The sequence below is a fragment of the Streptopelia decaocto genome (genome assembly GCF_964273445.1).
Source record: "Streptopelia decaocto genome assembly, chromosome: 1".
Lineage (NCBI taxonomy): Eukaryota > Metazoa > Chordata > Aves > Columbiformes > Columbidae > Streptopelia > Streptopelia decaocto.
Genome location: NC_138663.1, coordinates 1,049,422 through 1,075,433, shown reverse-complemented (window position 1 = coordinate 1,075,433; position 26,012 = coordinate 1,049,422). Strand labels below are relative to the sequence as shown.

General features: G+C 53.9%; 1 protein-coding gene across 1 annotated transcript; it reads right to left on the bottom strand.

The window, feature by feature from the left end:
- Nucleotides 1–771: 771 nt before the first annotated feature.
- On the bottom strand, nucleotides 772–24,793 carry DENND6B (DENN domain containing 6B). Its single transcript, XM_082043182.1, has 21 exons — nucleotides 24,630–24,793; nucleotides 17,512–17,550; nucleotides 17,382–17,424; nucleotides 15,958–16,070; nucleotides 13,749–13,829; nucleotides 11,995–12,100; nucleotides 11,291–11,370; nucleotides 10,984–11,046; nucleotides 10,161–10,216; nucleotides 9,492–9,614; nucleotides 9,006–9,101; nucleotides 8,811–8,905; nucleotides 8,210–8,275; nucleotides 7,512–7,576; nucleotides 7,000–7,089; nucleotides 4,800–4,853; nucleotides 4,321–4,430; nucleotides 3,603–3,705; nucleotides 2,671–2,745; nucleotides 1,049–2,353; nucleotides 772–868 (listed from the first exon to the last, which is right to left on the bottom strand). The coding sequence occupies exons 1-20, from the start codon at nucleotides 24,765–24,767 to the stop codon at nucleotides 2,231–2,233; spliced, it is 1,719 nt and encodes a 572-aa protein (XP_081899308.1). The 5' UTR covers nucleotides 24,768–24,793; the 3' UTR covers nucleotides 772–868; nucleotides 1,049–2,230.
- Nucleotides 24,794–26,012: the final 1,219 nt, after the last annotated feature.

Below are 26,012 nucleotides of genomic sequence, written 5' to 3'. Positions count from 1 at the left end.
GGCTGCCCCAGGGAACGGGACAGAACTCCTGGCAGGGGAGGGGACACCAGCACCTCCCGCTGCCCCGCACGGCCCGGCCCGCGCTGGGGGGAAGGCAGGAAGGGGTCGGCCACCCGAGCCTCTGTCACCTCCCCAGCCCCGAGGCAACAGGCAGGGACAGCGGGGGACAGCACAGCGTCCATCCGGGGACAGGGACAGCAGGGGACACAGCACAGTGTCCATCCTGGGACAGGGACCACTGGGGACACAGCACAGCGTCCATCCGGGGACAGGGACAGCTGGGGACACAGCACAGCGTCCATCCGGGGACAGGGACACAGCACAGTGTCCATCCTGGAACAGGGACACAGCACAGTGTCCATCCGGGGACAGGGACACAGCACAGCGTCCATCCTGGGACAGGGACAGCTGGGGACACCGCACAGTGTCCATCCGGGGACAGGGACACAGCACAGTGTCCATCCTGGGACAGGGACCACTGGGGACACAGCACAGCGTCCATCCTGGGATGGGGACACAGCACAGCGTCCATCCGGGGAGAGGGACACAGCACAGTGTCCATCCCGGCACAGGGACCACTGGGGACACAGCACAGTGTCCATCCCGGCACAGGGACCACTGGGGACACAGCACAGTGTCCATCCTGGGATGGGGACACAGCACAGTGTCCATCGTGGGACAGGGACGGCTGGGGACACAGCACAGTGTCCATCGTGGGACAGGGACAGCTGGGGACACAGCACAGCGTCCATCCTGGGATGGGGACACAGCACAGTGTCCATCCTGGGACAGGGACAGCTGGGGACACAGCACAGCGTCCATCCTGGGACAGGGACACAGCACAGTGTCCATCCTGGGACAGGGACAGCTGGGGACACAGCACAGTGTCCATCCTGGGATGGGGACACCGCACAGTGTCCATCCTGGCACAGGGACAGCTGTGGACACAGCACAGCGTCCATCCTGGGATGGGGACACAGCACAGCGTCCATCGTGGGACAGGGACAGCTGGGGACACAGCACAGCGTCCATCCTGGGATGGGGACACAGCACAGCGTCCATCCCGGCACAGGGACTGCTGGGGATGCCACGGCAGCGGGCGGATCCGCTCTCAGGCCGAGGAAACGGCCGCAGAGGCGCTGGCAGAGCCCCGAGCCCTCCCTGCGCTCAGCCCCGCAGCTCCCACGCGTGTCTCTCTCCCAGGGGGTGAATGGGAGCAGAATGGCCAAGCTGGAGGCTGGGATGTGGTGGGATCAAGCTTGGGGAGGGCTGGAGAGGTTGCTCCCACCGCCCCCAGCGCAGGGCGAGCGCCCAGCGGGACCCGCGTCCCCCACCAGCTCCCGGCCGGGCTGACACCAGCTGCAAGAATCAGGTTCTCCACCATGTTTTATCAGTGAGTGGGCTGATCGCATTAGATGCCTCATGGCCCAAGGCAGAGCTCCAGCTCCCTCATACGTTATTAGAGCACGCAAACTTGATTTTTTCAAGCAGAATAAATTACATTTGGAGGCCAGCTCCTCTCTGCGCAGCTCCAGCAGCTCCTGCCGCTCGCACAGCACCCCGCCGCGATCTCCGGAGAGCGCTGCTCCCTCAGAGGCACCAGCCCCTTCTTCTCTGTCTCTGCCTTGGGGAAAAACAACAGCATTCCGCGTCCAGCAATTCGTCCTCCCACTCCCGCCCCGCCGAGGCTCTTGCAGCGTGAGTCAGGCTGCTGAATGGGCCCTGGCTATTTTTTCACATCGTTTGTGTGGGGGGGACCAACATCCCTCCTGTTATCATCAGGAGCTCCCCGGGAAACAACTCCCCCCTACAGCGCTGCTCCCGCTTCTTCCAGGCAGGACGGTGCCACGGACATTTTGAGCGCCCAAGCTCTAGACAAAGATGGACGTGGATACACGGGCAGCTCCCGTTCTGCACAGCCCACCCCACGCTCTCAGCAGCCTGGCTGCGCATTCTGACCCACAGCGGCCACCCAGGGAACGCTTTGTCCTTTACAGTCCCCTAAGCCGGCTCCTCAAAGCAGGACTAGACAGAGAATAGTGCACGTGGTTCCCCATTTCTGCCACAGTTCTGACCCACGTGTGCTCAAACCCACACGCGGTTGTGAGCGAGGTCCAGATCCGGCCACGCTGGCTGCATCGTGGAGAACCTTCCTTTCCAAACGCAACTGCAGCTGCCCAGAGCTCGGAGCGGGGGGAGGCGCCTCCTTCTCCAGCGCCCCGGGCGGCGCTCAGTGGTGGTGCAGCACGGCCTGGAGATCCTCCGGCAGGGACCCGATGATGGTCTCGATGTACAGACCCACGCGCTGCAGCGTCTCCTCCTTCACGGGCAGGTGCTGGCACCGCGCTCGGACCTGCAGGGAGACAGAGGAGCTTCGTGTCGCTTCCACGTTCTCTTTGCCTTTGATGGAACAAACTTCACGTTGTCTCTTTACTTCAGGGTACAAGACAACAGAGAGGAACCTGCCACCTGAGCCTTGGGGAGATGAAAAGAGTCAGAACTTTGAATCCTTTTCTATGCGAACACTAAGGTTTCGTGACTGCCCGGTTTGCCAGTTCTTCAAATCGGGGAGCAAGAGCAAAGTCTTCTAAGCAACAAGTGTGATCCCTGTGCCTGGTCTCTCCCTGCCACAGCGATACAGACCCATAGGAATGAGGGAGGAGAACTTACCAGCTTCTCACGAAGTTTTAGCACCAGGTCTACAATCTCCACCTCAGACTTGTCCTTCATCCAGGCCACGATGTTCTAAAGAAAGAGAACAGCTTTCTTCAGGGACATTTCTTCTTTACAGAAGCCTTTCCCAAAGAGACACCCCTAAGCAAAGCCTGAAATAAAAGCAAGGAGGAGGTTTCTCATCCTCTTTCACAACTCTGCTCGCTGCGCTTGAGCCTAAATGAGCAAGGCGGAGCTCTCCCCATTCCTCTGCCCCTGCCAGCACCCAGCTCCTGCCTGCAGAGGAGCCGAGGGAAGGCGCAGTAACACACAGCAGTGCCGGGCTGCCCTCCACTCAGCACCGGGAACCTCGTGCTGTGCTCACCGTTTACATCGATTTGCCAGAATCAGGCCTGTTACTGATACAAAAGGAGGCAGCTGTGGCATTCCCCACCCTGCGCTGGAGGATCTGCACCGCTGAACAGCACAGCGAGCGCTGCAGCTGAAGATGCACCCGGGCTGGATGTCAGAGCTCCTGCAACCAGGCAGCAGCGGCTCAGGTGAGTAAATTGTAGCAGCAGCCACTGCAACTCCTATTTTCATCAGGCGTTAGGGGAGCCAGCAGCAGGTGACGCTTTGTCTGGCGCTCTGTTGGCTTGGAGTGGCTGGAGGAATGAAAAGCAGCTGATAAAAGCTGCAGGAGCAGGACCTGCATGGGCTGACAAGGATGGGGAGCTGAGGTGCTCATGTTCCTGTCCCCCACATGTGCCGCTTTCCCCGTGCACGGACATGAGGCGGAGCTGTGATTCCCGAGGGCACAAAGCTCTGTCCCCACCCATCAACGCAGAGTTGAGATGTGACAACCATCATCCAGGGCAGCAGAGATGTCAGCTCCCAGGCGCCAGGCCTGGCAAGTCTGGTGTTGGTTTTGCCGTGCAGCTGGCGCGTACCGCTTCGCAGATGGCCTCCAAGTGCAGGGCCTCCAGCTTCTGGGTCATCTCCTTGTGCCTCTGACGATACCAGCCATCAAAATTGGGAGACTTGAAGAAACGCCTGCAGAAAGAGAGGTGACACTGAGAATGGGAGAATCGCTTTGGTTGGAAAAGACCTTTGAGAACATGGAATCCAACTGTTAAACCCTGTCCCTGCCCCATGTCCTGAGAACCTCATGTCTGTCTGTCCAGCCCTCCAGGGATGGTGACTCCAGCACTGCCCTGGGCAGCCTGTTCCAATGCCCCACAGCCCTTTGGGGAAGAAATTGTTTCCACATCCAACCTCAACCTCCCCTGGCGCAACTTGAGGCCGTTTCCTCTGCTCCTGGCGCTTGTTCCTGGGGAGCAGAGCCCGACCCCCCTGGCTCCAAGCTCCTTTCAGGCAGTTGCAGACATGGAGATGAGGTTCTCAGGACATGGGGCAGTGCCAGGGGTGGGGTAACGGTTGGACTCGGTGAGCTTGAAAGTCTTTTCCAACCAAAACAATTCTATGATTCTATTATTTCCTCTTCCAGACCATTACTAATTAATCAGTTCTTCATAGGTATAAGTTTTTCAGGTGACCAGTCTCTGCCCTGGAATTCCATTTTTCCTCCCAATCCTACCAGAATGTGATGTTCATTATAACCTGCACCAGCTGTTAAGGGGATAAGAGAAGTAATTACCAAAGTCTTACCTGTAGAGACCCAACCAGTCCCCCTTAAGCACACAGGTGAGCTGGGGACCAGCGTGCTCCAGGGTCTTCATGAAATCTTCCTGACGGAAAGGACGAATCTGGGGAGGATTCTGCACAACAGAAGGACCATATTGCACAGCACCCAAAAGAAACCAGGGGAAAATGGGTTCTGTATTTACAAAGGAACAGGCTGCACGAGGCAGACTCACTAACTATGAGAACCAAAAGTCCGTGAACACCTTAAACAGCCTTGCTGGTAAAATTCAAATTAAATTCACAATAGCTGAGCTTGCTGCAAACAGGCAGCATCTGTCCCAATGGTTCTTTCCAACTTTTTTTGTATTTACTGAGTAACAACCCTCTTCCTTCAATGAGGAAAGTTCACGCAGAGGATTAGAATATGTGATCAGCATATGGCACAACTATTCCCAATCCCTGCAGTCCCAGGAAAGCAGAAGCGACTGGAAAGTTGAACATACCTTCCATGGAGTAATGGCTCTCTGCAGGGGCATCAGGCTTGCAATATAATGTTCCTAAAAAGAAACAAAAATAGTACAATAAACAAAAGTTACAACAACTGAGGAGCCTTTTGCGCGGTCACCGAGTGTGATGGTTTCCTCCAGTACATCGCAGGCACAATCAACAGCCTCCTACTCTCTGGTTTTCCAATCCCAAACATACTGTGACACTGTGATTTTACACCAGTCTAAGCGTTCCAGCTTGTTTCCCAGCAGGTTTAGGTCACAGAACTGTGCTGCAAGCAGCAGCTGGCAGGAGGGCTGGGATCTGAGCAGATGCTCTGCCCCCCCAGCTGCCACCTCCTAAGAGAACGCAGGGAAGAAAGTGGAGGAGCCCAACTTGGCCAGCGGGACAGTCACCAAAAGAGCACCAGCAGCTTCCTAGCGGGACTAGACAGGGATGCCTTAAGGAAAGTGTTCGTAAACTCTGCCTTGGGTGGTGATCACCACGTGGACAGACCTCCCGAGTGTGACAGCAAAGCTTCCCAGCGCCAGAGGGAGGGTTTCCCACCCACAGGGCGGTTGATTCCAGCCTCAGAGGGGAAGAGGAATGTTTTGGACTCCTGTCCCTCCCTATTTATTTGCTGTTGGAAAGAGCAAAGAGTTGGCATTAGAATTAAATAACCAGGAATAGCTATTCCTACATTGCAGTAAACAACGTTCTGTCTTTCTGCACAGTGTGGCATCTGGAAAATGAGGAGGTGGTTGGTGACGGCCAACACGGCTTCACTGAGGGCAAACGGTGCCTGACAAATGTGGCCTCCTACGATGGGCTTACAGCACTGGGGGGTAAGGGAACAGCAGCCAGTGTCATCTACCTGGAGCTGTGCAGAGCACCCGGCACTGTCCTGCCTCACATCCTTGTCTCTAAATCGGAGAGACGTGGATTTGATGGATGGAGCACTTGGCGGATAAGGAACTGGCTCGGTGGTCGCACTCAAAGAGTTGTGGTCAATGGCTCCATGTCCCAGCGAGAGCAGTGCAAGTGCCGTTCCTCAGGGGTCGGCACAGACCAGCACTGTTTAACATCTTTGCTGGTGACGTGGACAGTGGGATCAGGGCACTCTCAGCACATTTGCCAGTGACTCCACGTTGTGTGGTGTGTTTGACATGCTGGAGGGAAGGGATCCATCCAGGGGGACCTGGACGGGCTGGAGAGGTGGGACTGAGCAAACCTCAGGACGTTCAGCAAGGCCAAGTGCAAGGTCCTGCAGGTGGGTCAGGGCAACCCCCAGTGTCAGTCCAGGCTGGGGATGCAGGGATGGGGAGCAGCCCCAGGAGAGGGCTTGGGGATGATGGTTGATGAGAAGCTCAACAGGACCCAGTAACGTGCGCTTAGAGCCCCGAAACCAACAGAGTCCTGGTTGTGTCACCAGCAACATGGGCAGCAGGTTTGGGGGATGCTGCCCCTCTGCCCCACTCTGCTGAGACCCCCCTGCAGTGCTGGGCCAGCTCTGGGTCCTCAGCACAGGACACACAGGGACCTGCTGGAGAGGGGCCAGAGCAGCCCCAGGAATGACCCGAGGCTGGAACAGCTCTGCTGGGGACAGGGGAGAGAGCTGGGCTGGTCAGCTGGAAGAGAGAAGCTTCGGGGAGACCTTAGAGCAGCCTCCAGCACCTAAAGGGGCTGATAAAAAAAGTTGGAGAGGGACTTTTAAAAGGGCAGGTAGCGACAGGACAAGGGGTGATGGTCTTAAACTAAAGGAGGGGAGATCCAGGAAGGATTGTTGGAGGAAGAAATTGTTGCCCTGAGGGTGGTGAGAGCCTGGCTCAAGTTCCCAGAGAGGTGGTGGATGAACCAATCCTGGAGACATCCCAGGCCAGGCTGGACGGGCTCTGAGCACCCTGAGCTGCTGAAGATGTCCCTGCTCGTGGCAGGGAGCTGGAATTAGATGAACTTTAAGGTCCCTTCCAACCCAAACCATCCTGTGATGATTCTATAAATATCCAACCTGCAGACTTTTATGCTAATTACTGGAATTTGTATTCAAGAGACATTTAGTTCTTTTCCACGGAGTAAAACATCTCTACCAAGTGCCACATTCTGAATCCATTACAGGTGCTCAGCTACCAGCAATTAAAAGAGGGCAAGTGCCAGCTTGTCACTGCAGCATCTGTTCGTCTCCCCCGTGACGCCCTGGACGCGCCCCGCTCGACTCACCAGGGGAATGATGAAGCTCTGGGTGAGCTCCAGGAGGTGCCGCCGCAGCAGGGCGCTCTGCACTTCGGACGGGCGCTTCCGCTGGATGCCCTGCAAGCACACCAGCGTCACAAACCTCTGTGGTGCGCACAGACGCGCAGTTTGCAAACGCTACAGCTCTAAGTGACCAGGCCAGAGTAGTCTGGAAATCTGTACCGCCCAAAAATACATATTCCACTCTCTGGTTAAACATAGCACTCATATTTCACTACATGCAATCTGTTTTTTTAGACTCTTTTGGTAATAAGGCTTGCTCTGAATTAGGTTATCATCAGCGCCAGCATTTACTCCATAACATCAAGTGAAACATTTTAAAACCGGCATGATAAACATGTCCAAGTATACTTGACTAAATCATTACACACTGTAAAAAGTCTGTTCCTCGTGGAGAGTTCTGTCTGTCTAAGCCAAGCTGTTAGCACAGTTTGCCCATCATAGCACACAGGATGCAGGACAGAGCAGCAACTGCTTACCTTCAGTAATCTTTTTATCAGGGTTTTGTCTTTGTGAAGGAATGTTTTATAAGACGTATAGATTCCTAGATGGAAGAACAAACGAACAAACAGGAAAAAAAGCAGAGGTCAGAAACAAATCTTGGCCCTGGTATCTGGAGGAGGCGCTATTATATAGCGTGGGGATAAGACCCGAAATTCCCAGCACAAACGCTGGCAGCTGTGGGTGGATAATTAAAAAAGGTATTAAAAATAATTTCAAAATTACAAAATTGCTCACAGCAGGATTAAAGGACACTGAACTATCTCAAGGACCTTCTGATGCTGCGCTTACGGTGACACAACTTACTGGAGCCAGGCCTGCGGTGACAGACACCTGTATCAAGCAATTTCCCTTGACTTCCAGCACATCTGCCAAGCAGGTATGATATATAACATAAAAGCAAGAAAACGAAGCAGCTGTTCTCCCAACACTAAAATAACTTATTCAATTAATTTATATTGGCCTTTTCAAGCTCAGAACAGAGATGTACAGTTTTTCTGTATGAGGTGGGGAATGTCACTGCCGTGGAGCAGATCAAGCGTGCGAAGAGAACACCAGAATGTGGATTTACTGAGGTACAAAGAATAACATATGCAACATTCACGTGCCTGCAAAGCCTGGAAAATCCCCTGCGTGGAAGGGCAAATAAAACTAAATGGCTGCTCAAAGGTCTCACCTGGTTTTGTGTCTAGAGTTCTTAGTTTCGCTGGCTTCTTCACCTTGACTTGCTTGGGCAGGTCTCCTGTGGAACGACACCAAATGATGAGTTCAGGCTCTGAATCTGCCCTCGCGGCCACCGCACGCACACCAGAGATTTCACACTCAAGAACATCCAGTCCTGCACCTGTACATTTCCAGTCATGTCCTCCCTTAACTCAGCCCTGACATGAGCCTTCTCACCCGCTCACTTCCCTGCTGGCATTTTGGAACGGGAACCTGTTAAGGAGGCATCGCAAAAAAGCAACGCCTCAACCTTTCTTGGCTTCATAGGTAATAATCGGAGTTTGTCTCTCCATGTCTTTCTTGTTCTTTATGGAACTTTCTCTTTCCTGCCCAGGAAGAACTTCTCCTTCTCTTAATGCTCCAGACAAACACCGCAGTGAGTTCTCCTCTCAGCAGTTTGCGTTCACCATTGTTTGTGCTCATCCTGCGCATCGCCCAAGTCAGTCTGGCCTTCCCTTTGGGTTCTCAGCTCTCACAGGAGCGAAGACGTGTAAAATCACTTCTAACCTCTCACGGGGCTGAGCAGCACCACAGGACTTCGGTTGCACCCTCACCTGACATTCGGAGCTCCCCAACCCGAAGAATGTGCGGCCAGTGCTGGAGGGTTTTGATAAAGAAAGGGTTTGTGACTCCCACAACAATGTTTGGCCTAGAAAGAGGGGAAAGAAAAAAGCAGCATGATGTTAACCATGGGGTTTCCTCCGCACAGCCAGCGGCATGTGTGCAGCAAGGGGCTCCGGGCTACTTACGGGGCCTGCGTCCTGGTGGTGTACTCTTTAAATTCGCTGTCGTGGATGGTAAAGTAGGGCCGGTAGTCACAGCAGTACCGCAGAGGAGCGAGGCAGCTGTAACGACACACACAACAGCTGCCATATAGACTTCGCAGAGCAGGAGGGTGTGTTTGTGTCAGGTTTATGTCCCAGAGCAGCGTTTTGTCCTCCCAGAGGTGCAGGAGTTCCAGGATTTTAATTTTCTTTTGGCTAAGGTACAGTTGGAAGCTGGGGAGACAACGTTCTTCAGGGCTATGAATCCTCGGGTCTCCAAACACGGGACATTCACTTTTACTCCTCTCTACCATCGCTGGAATACGTGCAAGACTCTCTTGCCATGGGATTTGTCTTACAGGCTTTCACAGGCAAACTAAACCCAACGCAGCTGATTCCACAGCAGAGGGGATGTGAAATACCGCCAGAATTCGTTACCCTTACCCGCATCTCGGAATTTGAAGGCGTTACCTGGTAAGGGCCAGAACCATTTCTGAAGAAACCGTAGGGGACGGTGCCATGACAACCATCGGCTCTCCCAGTAACATCAGCTCCCACAGCATCTGGACGTGAATCAGCACTGGCTGGAAACACCTGTGAGCGAGGGGAAGAACGACCAGCTGAGCTCAGAACTGAGCTCAGGGCAGAGCACGCACAATTATCGCATGTACACCTATCCTGATGCGCTTCTGTCGGGGAGTTCGCAATCTAGGACTGACGTTTAGCACCCCACAACAGTACCCCACGTGTCTTTACACCTGCTGTTCTCAACCATTTTATACATGTTTAAAGGAAACGCATTCAGCAATGTAAAGCAACCTGCTGATGACATTGCTCTCAGTAGGCTTTTTCAGCCTAGCAAAGTAAAACGCATGTGGATTAGAGCAGATATCTATTAGAAGAGCACCTATAATGCTGAAAAGTTTGGCTCAACAGGATGAAGCAGGTTGTGTTACGGGCAGCGCGCACAGGTTTAAACACCGTGCACAGGTTTAAACACCGCGCAAGCTCTGCAAGCCCAGTGACTCCCTGCAAAGCAGGAATTTGTGATTCATTAAGCCTGTCATTTATAGGATACTCCGAGCAGGGAGAGGGGACAGCAGATGGAGACGGGAAGGCTGCAAGGATGGTGGCTCTCACCTGAAAAGATCCAGTTCGTGAATACTGGGGAGAACCATTGGGGCTGGTAACAGATTCTAAATGAGGAAGAACACAAACAAGCAAACAAAGCCAAGAGTGTTAGTCAATGAAAGCATCCTGACTCAAACGCCACCTAAACTCACCACTTCATCACCAAGCAGCTCCCTCCACAAGCAGCACGAAAAGACAAGAACAAGGTTAACAGAGGCATGAGCCACGACCAGATCTGGATTAATATTCAAGGTGCAAATGAATTTCCTTTGCTAGAAGAAAGCCAAGAATCCCTTCTTTTCAAGATGTGAAAGACCTCCCACATCCGCTCCTTTATTTTCTAGTTTCCTCTGGTGCAAGGCAGAGCTTAAGGTACAGACAGAGCCAAGAAGTGTTGGTAATATGGGTACAAAAGTTGTGAAATATGACAACATTATTCAAAGGAACGCCCAAGGGGAAAGATCAAATAAACCAGAATAAAAAGTCCAAGCTAGATAAAAGCTGTAAAGATGCGCAGCCAGCGAATTCTGCAAACCACCACACAAGACCAAGGCAGCGTCTCGTGGAGACCCACCTAGGTATGAATTCCCAGGCAGGGCAGGACGAACAAGAGCTGTGCGAACAATGCACACACACAACTCGAAGCACAAATTCTGTGCAGAGAGTCCTGTTTTGAAAGACAGAGGCAGGAGAGGGTGCAGTTCGAACCAGGTGGGCAGCGGGAAGCACTAATCCCAGGCCGCAGTGGCCTCAAGCAGGATGAGGCTCAAACGCTCCAGCTCTGCTCGAGATCCTGCTCGGCACTGCCCGTGTCCCGCCGCGCTCAGCTCACCTCCTGATTGAACTGCTTCACTGGGCTTGATCCCGGCTTATCCACCCGCGAAGGGATCCGCACCTGCATTACAGATAAGAACAGATTATCCAGGGGCTGGATCAGTGAGCACGGGCACACACTTTGCTTTCTTCCCTAACAACCACGCACGAGAGAAAGTTCCCCCATTACCCATTCTAATTGTACAGAGGTTAGGAATAAAGGAAACAATCTAGAGTAAACAGCAACTTTAGCATCCAGAGGAAAAGGGAATCCATGTCCCAGCTCCCTCAGTCTGCTGCTGAGTACGATCGTCACCAACACGTACCTGAATGACGACGCCCATCACCGGGAGGTTCAGAGTCTGTCCTGGCACAGGCGGCGGCCACTGATCGATCTCATTGCACACTGCAGGGACATGGAGAGAAACCAGATTAATGCAGAGGCCAATGCAGCTCATCCCGCTGCTCCTGTGAGTTCTTCCCATTTAATTATCACTTGTTTCTAGTGCAGGAACACAGGAAACAGTTTAATCCAAGGCTGATACAGCTCATCCCAGTGGTCTGTGAGTTCTGCCCACCTAATTATCACTCGTTCCTAGTTCATGTGTCCCCCTGGCTAGTTACAAACAAGCACTACGCCAAATAATTGTGCAGGTTTAGGTCCGACACCAGACCGACAGCTGCAGCACCGCACTGTGCGTTATCCATTGATAAACCATGATTCAGCTGAACAGTGCAATAAAGATCTAGACAGAGATGGAGCATGAGCGGTTTTTTCCTCTCTCTGGGAATACGTTGTACGCAAAACTGACAGTGTCGTCTATTAATGCTATCAGACACTTCCCATTACCGCATCCTTTACAGCTGTTTATAATTTTGACAAGCCAACCACTTGGCTGCAAGTTTCTCCCTGCTGGAGTTTGTTCCAGAAGGAACTCATTTGGGTTATTTCAGCTGCCTGTCAGGAACCTCCCGATAAAGCCTCTGTGAGATGTGAGCACTGGAGCCCTGCCCGGGTGTGCGCGCTCACCTGCCTCCAGGCACGGCTCCAGCTTGTCGAAGTATTCCGGAGCGATCAGCTGCAGCAACGACTGGAACAAGTTCACGTACGGAAGCCGCGACACCAGCACCAAAGACTGAAAAAAAGGCATATTTAGCAGTCAGAGAGCCCCAACATGATCGTTTCTCACACTGCTTATACTCACACTGCTTACTAGAGGGCGATACTTGAAAAAACAACATGAAGAACGTGAAAGAGCTCAAAAGCAGCACTTTGAGGGGTGGAATTCTTGCTGTTGAGCTGTGAGGCTGCGGGAGAGCCCGGGTGTCCACACTGGGGAGGGGATTTCTGTAAAATGAGCCAGCAAGCTGGCAGGTCCTGCCCTGCAGCTCACAGGGCGAGGTTGGGACCCAGCAAACCAGCATCTGGAGGAAGAATTAAACTAAACTGCCAATGGGTTCAAAGTGACCAAAGCAACTATTGCAGGTGGAGAAGCACAAAGGAGCGGACAACTGAAACAAATAACTTGAAATAACGGTAATTAGTTTCCAGCAATGCCTGTTTTTGTTATTGTTTTGACTTCTTTCTAATGCTTCTTTGGGAAATATATCACTGTTTTTTACAACTTTTCCACCTCAGCCCCATGGGGGGGTTTTCATTACTATGCTGATTAAGTGAAAATTTCTGCAATAGTCATTTAAATACCTCATTTCCAACACAAAACTCTGCCATTGGAAATAAAAAGCATCCAAGGGTGACAATGTACTTGGCTGAGGAATTCAGCATGCCCACTGCTGTGCCCGTCCAGCACCGAGCAAGCACCTCAGCCTGGTACGAAAACTGCTCAGCAGGTCCCACCTTGGCCAGTTTCCCTAATCCTCCAGTTTTTGGGGTGATCAATCCTCTGCTTTAGTGGGGATGAAGAACTAATTTCTGTATGAGCATTTCTCTCTGAAAGAACCTCTATGTCACTGCCTAGAGATGGAGAAGAGAAAGCCGAGCTGGGATGGAACGGCAGCCCCATCTCCCAGCAGGGTCCCCAGGTGATCTGCAATGAAGCGTTCCTCTTTAAAAATCGTATGTTCCAAGTGAACTTGTTCGAGAGGATGGTGTTTTAACTCCTCATGTGAGAAAAAACTACTGAAAGAGTCATCACGGACCCAAAGAGGAAAATGGACTTAGGATGGAAGTATTTTCCCTTTCTGGATGCAGCCCGAGATTCCGCTCTCGGGCAGCATACCCATCTGTCTGAATAACACAAAGCCCTGCGCATTGTTGTGCTGAAATAAACAGGCAGTTTGTATTCTCTTTGCAGCGCCTGTCTCATGGAATGTACGGCGAGACGAGGCTGGTGAGGTACCGGCGGTGCTGCTGTCGGAAGCCATCGGCCCAGCAGGACCCCCATCCCCAGGTGGCTGCTGAAGAAGAAAGATTAAAGCAATAATAGGAGTGGGGTTGAGGCCTAAGGAGCACGGGGTGCAATCCTGAAGTACATCCCCTCGCTGGCTGCCGCGCTGGAGCACGTCCTGAAGCAAACGTTTGAATACCTCGTGATTCAGACAGCAGGTCACTGCTCATGTGATGAACGCACCATGGCAACCGCATCCCGGTTTGTTTGGAATTACACTTTCCCCACATTCCCGTTGGCCGTGACCTTTGCTGTTTCCTGCAGAAACACCGTGGGTGTCACGTAGGAAGCGGTGCTGGTTTACTGCTGGGGATAGGTGCCTTTTCACAGCTGCGGGCCAGTCAGGAGTAGCAAGCTATCCGGTTTCAGCGCTCACCTTCTGAAAATAACCTCTCTTCATGGAGCTGTCCTTGACTTGCCTGAAGTACACATAGCCGAAGTAATGAGCTGCCTCCCGCTGCAAGAGAGACGACGGTGCTGTTAGCGAGAAACCTGCTGCTGCTGGCACCAAACCCTTCAGCCCAACCAAAACCCAACGCCACTCCTGCTGGGACACAGCGACAGCCCTCCCGCCGCTCACCAACGTCGCCCGCGCTCAGCGGGCTGCCAGAGTTGAGCAAACAGGCAGAGAGAGAGGAGATACAGCTGAACTCCCGCACAATGCCAGGCTCCGGGTGGCACCTCTCACCAGTCCCTCTCTGCAGCAGAGACCCCCCTGCAGTGCTGGGCCAGCTCTGGGGCCTCAGCACAGGACACACATGGACCTGCTGGAGAGGGGCCAGAGCAGCCCCAGGAATGACCCGAGGCTGGAACAGCTCTGCTGGGGACAGGGGAGAGAGCTGGGCTGGTCAGCTGGAGAACAGGAGCTCCAGGAGACCTTAGTGCGGCCTTTCCGGACTGAAAAGGGGCCCATAAGAAAGATGGGGACAGACTTTTGAGCAGGGCCTGTTGTGATAGGACAAGGGGTGATGGTTTGAAACTAAAGGAGGGACATTCAGGACAGATACGAGGAAGAAATAGTTGTCCCTGAGGGTGGTGAGAGCCTGGCCCAGGTTCCCAGAGAGGTGGTGGATGAACCATCCCTGGAGACATCCCAGGCCAGGCTGGACGGGCTCTGAGCACCCTGAGCTGCTGCAGATGTCCCTGCTCTTGGCAGGGGGACTGGGGAGCTGGGAAGGTCCTTATAACCCAAACTATTCTACAATTCTATGATTCTACCTTCAGGGCCATCAGCGAAAGGGTTAATTGAGGTTTCCACTAATAGGAGCAGCTAAGTCAAGCCCCTAAGCTCACCCAGGCATCCCCCGCTGCCACTGCTGGGCTCCAAGTGCCAGTTTGCTTTGCCAGCTCGAGGCCAACCTGTTGCTGAGGAAGGCACACACCATCTCCTGAGAGATGTCCTCTGCCATACCCGCTCCGTTCCTCTTTAGCCGGGCGTTTACAGCAGTCCCAGCCAAACCTTGCCCAGGATGAAGCACAAAGCCGAGTGGTGCTTCCTTCACAGCACCCATGAGAGCTAAGGGATGCAATACAAGCCCCCAGCAACCATTTCCAATATGCTGAGCCTCCTGCGTTCCCACAGACGCCCGGGAGGAAGGACAGTCGGCAGTGCTGGACACAAACACCATCCCTAACGTCATTTTTAGAAGCCCCACAGTTTAAGTCACGTCACCTTTCTCTTCCCAAATATAATTTTTCCACAACAGAATCCAGTACTTTGGCAGTTTGACTTCCCTTACTTCTTTAAAGCCAGGTGAATCTGTGAGGCAGCATCCGATCGCTACAAAGCAGTAAAGACGATGTGTAAGCTGAGAAATCCCTAGACCAGAATTCAGGAAGAAAACATCCTCCTACTCCCTCTCAGACCAGCACTCCATTCCTGGACTGCAGATCCCAAAAAGATCGCAACGTGTTAAAAAGGCACACGCACAGGAAGCATCGCCTCGAAGGAGAAAGCAGAAGAGGACAAGCTGATCCGATGGCCATCTGCTCAGTTAAAAGAAGCGACAGTGCTCAGCACATCCCTCCTCTGCATGAAACACACAGTTCACTGATGGAAAAACCACAGCTAACGGCCACTCCTGATATTAGTGCTGGGGTTTGGTTAAACCAGGCTGTGTACAGCGAGCCGAAGTGTGGGTCTGCGGCATGCCAGTTATTCTGGCTGGTGATAGATACACAGGTCCTGCAACAAATGAAAAGAACTGTCGTCTGATTTGCCATGGACAAGGAGATTCTTGTCTCATGGAAACCTGCACAGGTAGCCGTGCACTCTGCTGGATGTCACCTGTGTCCCACCGTCATCTTTTTGCTGTAGGAAGACATGACCACTGGTCTAATCTGAGGTCCCCTGGGCTCAGTTCTGCCTCTCGGAGTAACTGAGATTCTCAACACGGCCCTCTACAAAGTATTACCGTGGCAATAAGCCCCCGTGCTGAAAGCTCTCCCCTTTTCTGCCTAGTCCCACAGCCAGAGAAAATGAGTATTTCCTGCAGAGAAAAACAACCATAAGTATATTTGGCTTTTAAGGCAACGGCACCGAGGTTTGCTCAGCAGCTCTGAGCAGCGACCAGGAGGCAACTGACCTGCAGCGTCAGGGGCGCTTCTCTGTTGTACTCGCCACCATCCTCGTAGTGCGGGGTCCTCTGGCCCCCCGACTGGCGCAGGCGGAAGCTGAACTGAGTGTCCCCCAGGCCACCTGGGACAGAGGAGATCACAAACGCTCAGGGAGGAGTTTCACTCAAGAGAAAGCTGGAAAGTGGCTAAATCGGAGATGCTGACACCAACAGCAGTGCTGATTTACAAGAAAATCCAAAACTGAAAACGGAGAGTAACAGCATAAAGAAACCCCCAAAAAACAGTGCAAGGCGGGAAGAACACGCAGCTGAACACAGGAACCGGAGGCATTAGGCTGAACCTGGCCAGGCCACCGCTGGGAACCTCGCAGACATCAGCCGGTACCGTCCGTCCTGAGTACCTGCAGCCACCGCTTCTCACCCACCACACTAAAACCGACAAACAGCCTTGGTCGAGACCATCCAAATGCTGATTGTGCTGACAATCCCCCGCACAACGGCTCCAGCAAATGACCCGGACGGGCACGGCACTGTCACCTCGCAGGTCACGCCGCGCTGCTCGCCCCAATGCATGCTGCGTGCCGCAGGAACCACAGCAGCGGCAGGTTCTCGGGGTTCTCACCGGCGGGACGGGCAGAAGGAGCGGGGCTGAGGGCGCACGAGCCGTCAGCAGCGCGGAAACAGCTCAACACGCTCAGCTCGCCGAGCAAAACCAGGCTGAACGCAGCAAGGTGCGAGGGGGGAGAGGACGCGGCTCCTGGCCACTGTCTGCAGCCGCTCTGCTCCGGAGCAGACTAAAGGCTGCTCTGTGTGCTGTGAAGAAATTGCTACTAGTAAATAATTTACTTTAATAAAAGGGACATTTAGCCTGAGTGTCTGAGAAACAAGTGAAAGTACATCCTTAAAAACACTTAAAACCAAACTGGGCAAAGCTGCAGAAAACGAATAGTCAGGACCCGGTCTCAAAGAAACAGGCACTAGGATGAATTAATGTGCTTATTTCTTATTGCCACCCTTCTGATCTATAAATAAAACCTTTGGGAATGCTGCTACTGTGAAAGCATCCTGTCCCCATCTATTTCTCTTCACTGAGCACTTCACTCACAAACACAGAAACGCTGACAGTCGACAGCTGCAAACCTCAGGGAGTTCACCCTTCCTGACGATTTTCTACATTTGATTGGCACGGTGAAGCGTGAGTGCACAAGGTTCTCAGGAAACTGTCCCGTCGCCCACGAGATCGCGGATCCTACAGCCAGCGAGCAATTGAAACGACAAGAAGCCTCTTTGTTGTGACCTAAGGGCCGGGTGCTCGGGGATGTTGCAGTTGTAGAAGATCCCATGGGTCCCGATGACTCGCTCCTTCAGTCACCACCCGTTCCTAACGCAGGCACATCCCGCGGGCCGCGGCCAGGCCGGCAGGGGCCACCTACCTGAGTAGGAGTCTGGGAAGGACAAGTAGCAGATACTGGTTTTCTGCAACAAAGAAAACGGCACAGTAAGAAACCTCCACTGGTGCTGTGCAGGATCTTTAAAACCAGGGGGCAAAACCATAGTTATTACCTCTTTCTCTGTTAGCCTGAAGTCATGAGGATACACCAGCTGCAAAAGAGATGAGAGCCAGTAAGTTAACGCCGCTGTTCCCTCATGAGTTCTGTACAGAACGTCGCCTCCATACACTAAGTGCCTTATTTTCCCCAAAGTAACACATCCTACAAGAGCCACGGACCCATTCAAAATCCATCGACAGCCACCTGCGCAGAATCTGCAGTTATTCCAGCGCATCTGGAGACGCCCAAACGGCCTCATCTCACTGGGATTTCCAGTTGCGAGTCGATGGCTCGGTGAACAAACAGCCCGGGACCTGCAGCCGCCGGCTCCGCGTGGCTCCTGGGCTGCAAAGAGCCGCTTGCTCCAGGGCAGGCACGACAGGTATTGCAGTGCCGCTTGAAACGATGCTGACACACTCACTCCACGCCTGGAAAGTGTTAATATTCATTTCTGCACATAAATACGAGTTTAAAAGTCGCCCAAAATAATGTTTTTGACTTGCATATTTCTGATTTTTGTTCGGCGGAGGGTCACTTTTTATTTTGATTTTTTTTAAATCCTGCTAAAAAGTCACTTACAATTTGCCAACCCCACCAAATATCCCGAAGGAGCGAGCAAGGCCGGCACCGTGCGCTGCTGAGAGGTGGAAACAGATTCCACAGCCTTTAAATGAGAAGAGAACGGTGGGGACAGACTAAGAACAGCTTTGAAGAGGCAGTTCCGCAGAGGGGCGATGAGTGCGGGAGGAAGAGCCGTGGGAGGATGACAGGGCAGGGGGAGATCGCGGCCCCCACCGCGGAAAGAGGGCAGCAAGAACCAAGAGACAACGGTCCGGACAAAGGTTCTGTGTGGAGAGACCTGAAAACAACATATCCTACGTACATCGAGCCATATGGACGCTCACTTGGATATAGAGCCTTGTCTCCACGGTGAAAATGCTTATTTAATAGTCCTGAGTGACTCGTCAGCTACAGACACAGTCACCAAAGAGCAGAAAATGGGCAGCGGGAGAAGTCTGGCAGGATTTGGAGCTCTGGTTTAGCTGCCCTGATTTGATCTGTTGTTAGAAAGACAAGCTGAGGTTTATTTTGTACAGAAAGAGGTGGGTCTGGCACAGGCTGGGAGATTCGCGCTTGGTCAGCACAGCAGCGACAGCTGAACCGCGTCGCACCCCGTTTATCAGCCAGCGCTTCAGATAAGAGACGTGGTCAAGAATGTCAAAGCATCTGAGGACTCCAGGTTCGCAGCCGAGCTCTGCGAACGCCGATGGTGCTGCTCCTGCATTTATGGCGATCCAATAAAAGGGAATTCGGTGCGAAAGTTCTCAGGTCAGGGCCAAGGGCAGAACTGCAAGATCCTCTGGCAACAGAAACCACCACCCTGAGAAGTGGGAAATGACACAGCTCCAGCAATAAGGAGTTTCATGTGTCACCGGGCAGAGGACAGAAATCCAAATGCATACAAATCTAGACAAGTAATCTCTACGGCCTTTTGAGCACTCGCTGCTCGGGAAATGCAGAAATTGCGGGTGGCTTTAAATAAGAAAGGAGCTGGTGCTGAATGCCTGGAGACATGGAGACGTGCCCATGGGAGCCGTGTGCGGCTGGCGGGCAGCGCCGCGGCTCCGGGTCAGCTGGAACCCGAACGGGGGCTCAGCTCAGCGCCCGGCTCTCTGACACGGGTATAAATAGCGAGGGTGGCCCCGCGCCAGCGCTGGGAGCTCAGCGAGCAAGCTCCAACAATTCCCCGCTGATTCCTTGGCAAGGTCATCTCATCAGCCTCAGACAGCGAGCCAAATGAACATTGAAAACGGCGCTGATTAGCCCTCGCTTGGAGCTTCTCTGGAAGATGAAAGCTGCAAAAACACAAGAGCAAAATGATCACTTAGGAGCCACGGCGATGAGGCAGCACATGAGGCACGAGGAGGGAACCAAAGCTCCTCCGACGCTGCAGCGTGAACGATGAATTACAGCGACGCCGCGGGAGAAGACGCGGCTCTGCTTGCTGGATTTTCACATTTGGCGACTGAATGAATTCTTGTCGGTATGACCAATTTAATGATTGTGTACACATTTATTTTGTTAATTCTCATGTAGTAATGGACAGAGCAGGAACAGAGACTGAGACGTGTGATGCTGATCCACCGGGAAGCTCGGGAATCTCCCAGCATCGTGCTTTCTGCAGCGCTTGCTGATGATCGGAGCCCAAGTTCAAGAGTCAAGACAGACTTTTAATTCTCCTACTGCCTTTCTGGGGGGTTTTCTGCAAATCAGTCAGACCAGAAGCAGACACCGATGGCTCCCAGCTGCTTCCTGGGTCCAACTTCAAGGTACGCCAAGCGAATGTTTCACCTGGAGACGTGTGCTCAGCATTCTGGGGAAAAAACTGAAAATAAAAATTGGGCCCAAACGCTCCTCTCTGAGCACAGAAACACAGATGGATGCAAAAATTCACTTATCACGGTTTTGAAAAACAGGCCTGATCTTCTGCAGCACCAACCTGGTGCAAAGCATCTGACACGGCCCCGCACAACAGCCCTGTCTCCAAACCAGAGGTGGATTTGATGGACGGGACACTCGTGAATCAGGAACTGGCTGGATGGTTGAGCTCAAAGGGACCTGGAGAGGTGGGACCATGCGAACCTCAAGATGTTCAGCAAGGCCAAGTGCAAGGTCCTGCACATGGGTTGGGGCAACCCCAATCACACAGACCAGCTGGGTGGAGAACGGGCTGAGAGCGGCCAGAGGAGAAGGACTTGGGGGTGCTGGTTGATGAGAAGCTCAACATGACCCAGCAATGTGCACTCGCAACCCCGAAACCAACAGAGTCCTGGTTGTGTCACCAGCAGCGCGGGCAGCAGGTTTGGGGGATCCTGCCCCTCTGCCCCGCTCTGCTGAGACCCCCCTGCAGTGCTGGGCCAGCTCTGGGTCCTCAGCACAGGACACACAGGGACCTGCTGGAGAGGGGCCAGAGCAGCCCCAGGAATGACCCGAGGCTGGAACAGCTCTGCTGGGGACAGGTGAGAGAGCTGGGCTGGTCAGCTGGAGAACAGGAGCTCCAGACCTTAGTGCAGCTCTTCCGGACTCAAAAGGGCCCATAAGAAAGATGGGGACAGGCTTTTGAGCAGGGCCTGTTGTGACAGGACAAGGGGTGATGGTTTTAAACTAAAGGAGGGAGATTCAGGCTGGACATGAGGAAGGAATTGTTGGCCTGAGGGTGGTGAGAGCCTGGCCCAGGTTCCCAGAGAGGTGGTGGATGAACCATCCTGAGACATCCCAGGCCAGGCTGGACGGGCTCTGAGCACGCTGAGCTGGTGCAGATGTCCCTGCCCATGGCAGGGGGACTGGGGGGCTGGGACGGTCCCTTCAGCACAAACTGTTCTGCAATTCTGTGATCTTTGCTTCCCCTTCAGTTTAACACTCTGACACATACTTCTGTGCTTGGGGCAGGGGTGAAGTCACAAAATATTTCCAAGATTAAAAAACCCAATCTAAACCAGTTAGAATCCTAGTCACTAGAACGTCTGAAAAGCCAAATGTCCGTAAATAATAAGGAACTTTTTATTTGTAAAAGCCCCTGGATATCTCAGAAGGAGCCCAAAAGGGCTTAAATCATGTCACAACTTGTGCTGCAGCTCTCCCTCCCATCAATGCTGAATTAACGAGCGCGGAGCTGACACATGTTGTTGAAAACCAATCCTTGCACTGAAGCTTCGCTGTTGATAACAGTGAGGGTGCCAAGTTCTTGCTGCTGCCATAGCAACACGGAGCACATCCCCGAACACGACTTCTGGTGACTCTGAAGTAACCCAGCTCCACAAAGTGCCTGTGTTTGGAAGGGCTCGGCAGGGAGGAGCCGGCGCCGCGGTGCACGGGGCCGCTGCGGAGCGGGAGGATGGATCTGTAGGGCAAACGGCCGGTGGGGAGGGCAGCTCCGCAGGACATGGACCGCTCGCCGGAGACAACAGTCTCAGAAACACTCCTTCTCTCTCCCTGGTGGCTTTGCCATCTGTAGTTGACTATTTGAAGAAATGTAAATTGGTGGATGAGTCAGAAACAGTAATTATACCTCATTTCTGCATTAACCTATGTTTTCCTTTGTAACACCTTTTCTGCCGTGTATTTAAATCGCGGCAGAGTGGCATTCGCTGAATGTCAGGCCCGTGGCACATCTACGCAGCAAAACAACTGCACAGAACACAAGTCACGCAACGGCCGGACACCTGAGCAGGCCCTGAACGAGCTCCGGGCTGTGAAGCTGCATCCGCAGAGTCCACCCTGGGCCGGGGTCATTCTGTCCGTCTGCACCAAGGACACACAGCCCACACTGATCAACATGGCCTCTGCGGACATCTGGGCAGCAAGGGAAGAAAAGAGACGCTTTATCTGGAAATAATCCGAAAGCCAGGAAAAAGACATCTTCAGGAAAGGACGAGGAGGGACATCCTGCGCTCGGACGGCGCTCGGGACGTCGCATCTTCACACGCTGCCTGACGTGACGACGCAGGAGTGCGGTGCAAGCTCGGAGCGGAGCGTTCCCTCCTTTGGCTCACCGTGCTGCGAGCACAAGGCAGCGCGAGTTTCCCCAGGTGTCGGTCAGTCTGTGCAATCCCGGGGCGTGCGAACGGCCCCTGTGCGTAAATCACCCTTTGGAGAGGTACACACACGCACAAACCGCAGAGAGCTCTCGCGGGATCTCATCTCAGCAGCCACACCGATCCGGCGGTGTCCGTGGCAAACTGCCCGTGCGGACTCACCAGGACTGAAGTCCCCCGGGGCTGGGTGCCACAAATGCATTTTTTACCCCAGAAACTCGCAGTCGAGAGCCCAAATCCTAAATCTCCCCCTTCCCGGCAGCAGAAATCAACCTGCTTGGAGACAAGCCTCAGGATCCGGATCCAAACAACCAAGGCAACAGATGGAAACGGAATTAGCAGGAAGATAATGATGCTGTTTGACTGTTGGCAACAGTGACATTTACACTTTTCCAAAATTCTGAAATGATTTTACTTGGAATTCCCTTGTAAGACAACAACAGCTTGAGCCTTTTTGGTTTCCCAGCCCTGTGAAGAACAGAACACGGGATCTTTGGCACGCAGCTTCTCCTCCACTCGCCTTCCTCCCGGGTGTCTCGCCAGGACAGACCCCGTTCTTGTCCAAACCCTTTGCGCAGAGACAGAAACCCACAATGGGCACCCAAAGGAGAAGCGACGGTGTGGCCGTGTCATCGTTGGCTCCAGATGCTGAGATGGTCCCAGGCTTCTTGGTCATTTATGTCACATGAGAAACATTTTCCCATCAATACTTACAAAGGCAAAGGAGAAAATGAAGAAAAAAAGCCAACCTTCCCGTGGATTAACAAACCATGTTACTGCACACCTTGATCACAAAGTCCCCTCCTCATAATGCCAGACAGCTAGTAAAACTGGTCAGAAAGCACCTTTGTAGCTACATATTAAAACACACCTATGAAGCATTAAATTGTAAATGCTAATTATTATCCCAGTATTCACATCCTTTGCAGGGTATATCGGGTCTGGTTTTGCAGGAAAGACTACGGAGCACGTGAAACTTAGCTCTGCAGCAGACTTTTTATTTATTTTTGGGCTTCATGGAGAGAAACATAGTCCAGTATTCAAGGAAACTGAAGGGCAACAGGCTAACGTGATCTCTGCCGCTCTCCCTTCCCTCCAGGAGCTTCAGCATGACTTGAAAGACTGAAAGTCTCAACCCTCTGCAAAAGCATTAACCTCCCTACACAAAGGCAAAGTGAGGAGTCCTTTCCCCAATTACACAACAAATATCAAGGAATTTGAGACAATGCCTTTGGTTCAGGACAACCCAGACATATCTGGTCCCCTTATGTTGCATTTTCTTAGAACACCAACCAGCTCTTGCCCTCGGTTACGTTACAAGCCTTGGGTATCACACTCCCTTCAAACCCACTTTCAGAGGCAAACTGCGGTCTGCCTGGGAATAGAGAAAAAGCATTCCAGCCCCTTCGCCCCCAGTTCGCGCTCCCTGGCCCCCAGTGACCCCCACGGGCCCCTCAGACATCCTGAGGAGCCCCCGACACCGCAGGTCAGGACAGAGCCGCCTCGGCCCCCGCTCCACTGCACCCCCTAATTGCCCCAGCGCTCCCCCACTCCTTCCCTACCCCTGGCCTGTGACACCCCCTTCAGCCCCTCCTGCCGCCTGCTGACTCCACACCTCGGGTCTGTGTTTCTGAGTGAGGTTCACCCCGCATCTGGAATCTTGTGTCCAGTTGTGGCCCCTCAGTTCCAGCAGGACAGGGAACTGCTGCAGAGAGTCCAGCGCAGCCACCAAGATGCTGGAGGGAGTGGAGCATCTCCCGTGTGAGGAAAGGCTGAGGGAGCTGGGGCTCTGGAGCTGGACAAGAGGACACTGAGGGGGGACTCATTCCTGGGGATCAATATGGAAAGGGGGAGTGTCAGGAGGATGGAGCCAGGCTCTTCTGGTGACAACCAGTGACAGGACAAGGAGCAATGGGTGCAAACTGGAACACAGGAGGTTCCACTTGACTATGAGAAGCAACTTGTTGGGGTGAGGGTGGCAGAGCCTGGCCCAGGCTGCCCAGGGGGTTGTGGAGTCTCCTTCTGTGCAGACATTCCAACCCCTGGACACCTTCCTGTGGAACCTCAGCTGGGTGTTCCTGCTCCGGGGGGATTGCACTGGATGAGCTTTCCAGGGCCCTTCAACCCCTCACATTGTGTGATTCTACCAGGCTCCCCAACCCCTTCCCCGCCACCCCCGCCCGCCTCGCTCCATCCCCCTCCCCACCCCGGCTGTCCTGGTGCCCCCGGCCCCGCACAGCCCGGCCCTGTCCTGCCCAGCCCCCAGCCCCGCACACCCCTTGCCTGTCCCTGTTCCTGCCGCTGGTTCTGCCCCATCTCCCCCCCCAGGCCGTTCCCCAGCCCTGCCCGCTCCCCGTCTCCATTCCCCCAGCTCTGCCCTGTCCCCATCACGCCCCATCTCTGCTCAGCCCCCACCCTCCCCTGCCCGCTCGCTGCCCCACACCCCGCCCGGCCCTTCGCAGCCGCAGCCCTGCCCGGGCCCGGGGTCCACACACTCCCGGCCCAGAGCCCCTCACCCCCCCGGCCCTGCCCGCACCTCCATGGCCTGTCCCAGCTCCAGGTCGAAGGTGACCACGCAGACACAGTCGAGCCATGCGGAGAAGCGGGCCCAGGGCAGCGGGGAGGCGGCGGCGGGCCGGCGGGGCCGCGGCTCGGCCCGGCACAGCGCGTCCATGGCAGCGCCCGCTCCGCCCGGCGCGGCCCCGCGGCCCGGCCCCGCCCACCCCGCGGCCCGGCCCCGCCCCGCCCCGCCGCGCCCCCTGGCGGCGCGGAGGTCCCGCAGCCGCGCCAGGCGCGGGGTGTCAGCCAAAGCGAATGGCAAAGGGTAAATCGGGGCCGTAGCGTGCGCGGGGTTGTTACATTTACGGCCCATGAACTCTGTTCCCTCTCACATTTATTCAGTGCTCGGGGCGAGAGGACAGTGACATGGCGGAAATGCTAAAATATCAGCAGTAAATGACAGTTTTGTGGCAGGTTTCCTGGCTAAAACCCATTCACTTTCCTTGCTTCCTCGTCTTTTTTTGCTCATTTATTGCCAGGCTACGGGTCACAGAATGTCAGGGGTTGAAGGGCCCTGGAAAGCTCATCCAGTGCAATCCCCCCATGGAGCAGGAACACCCAGCTGAGGTTCCACAGGAAGGTGTCCAGGGGGTTGGAATGTCTGCACAGAAGGAGACTCCACAACCCCCTGGGCAGCCTGGGCCAGGCTCTGCCACCCTCACCAGGAAGAAGTTTCTTCTCGTATTTAAGTGGAACCTCCTGTGTTCCAGTTTGCACCCATTGCCCCTTGTCCTGTCCCTGGTTGTCACCAGAAGAGCCTGGCTCCATCCTCCTGACACTCCCCCTTTCCATATTGATCCCCAGGAATGAGTCCCCCCTCAGTGTCCTCTTGTCCAGCTCCAGAGCCCCAGCTCCCTCAGCCTTTCCTCACCCGGGAGATGCTCCACTCCATCAGCATCTTGGTGGCTGCGCTGGACTCTCTCCAGCAGTTCCCTGTCCTGCTGGGACTGAGGGGCCACAACTGGACACAAGATTCCAGGTGTGGTCTCCCCAGGGCAGAGCAGAGGGGCAGGAGAACCTCTCTGACCTACTGACCACCCCCTTCTAACCCACCCCAGGTCCCATTGGCTTCCTGGCCACAAGGGCCCAGTGCTGGCTCATGGTCACCCTGCTGTCCCCAGGACCCCCAGCTCCCTTTCCCCTACACTGCTCTCCAACAGCTCATTCCCCAACTTACACTGGAACCTGGGGTTGTTCCTGCCCAGATTCAAGACTCTACACTTGCCCTTGTTCTATTTCATTGAATTTTTGCCCGTCCAACTCTCCAGCCTGTCCAGGTCTTGCTGCAGAATTTGCTTGGGTAGGTGGCAGTGTGTCCACAGAAGCCACAACATGCCACAAAAATGCTTTATACGCAAAT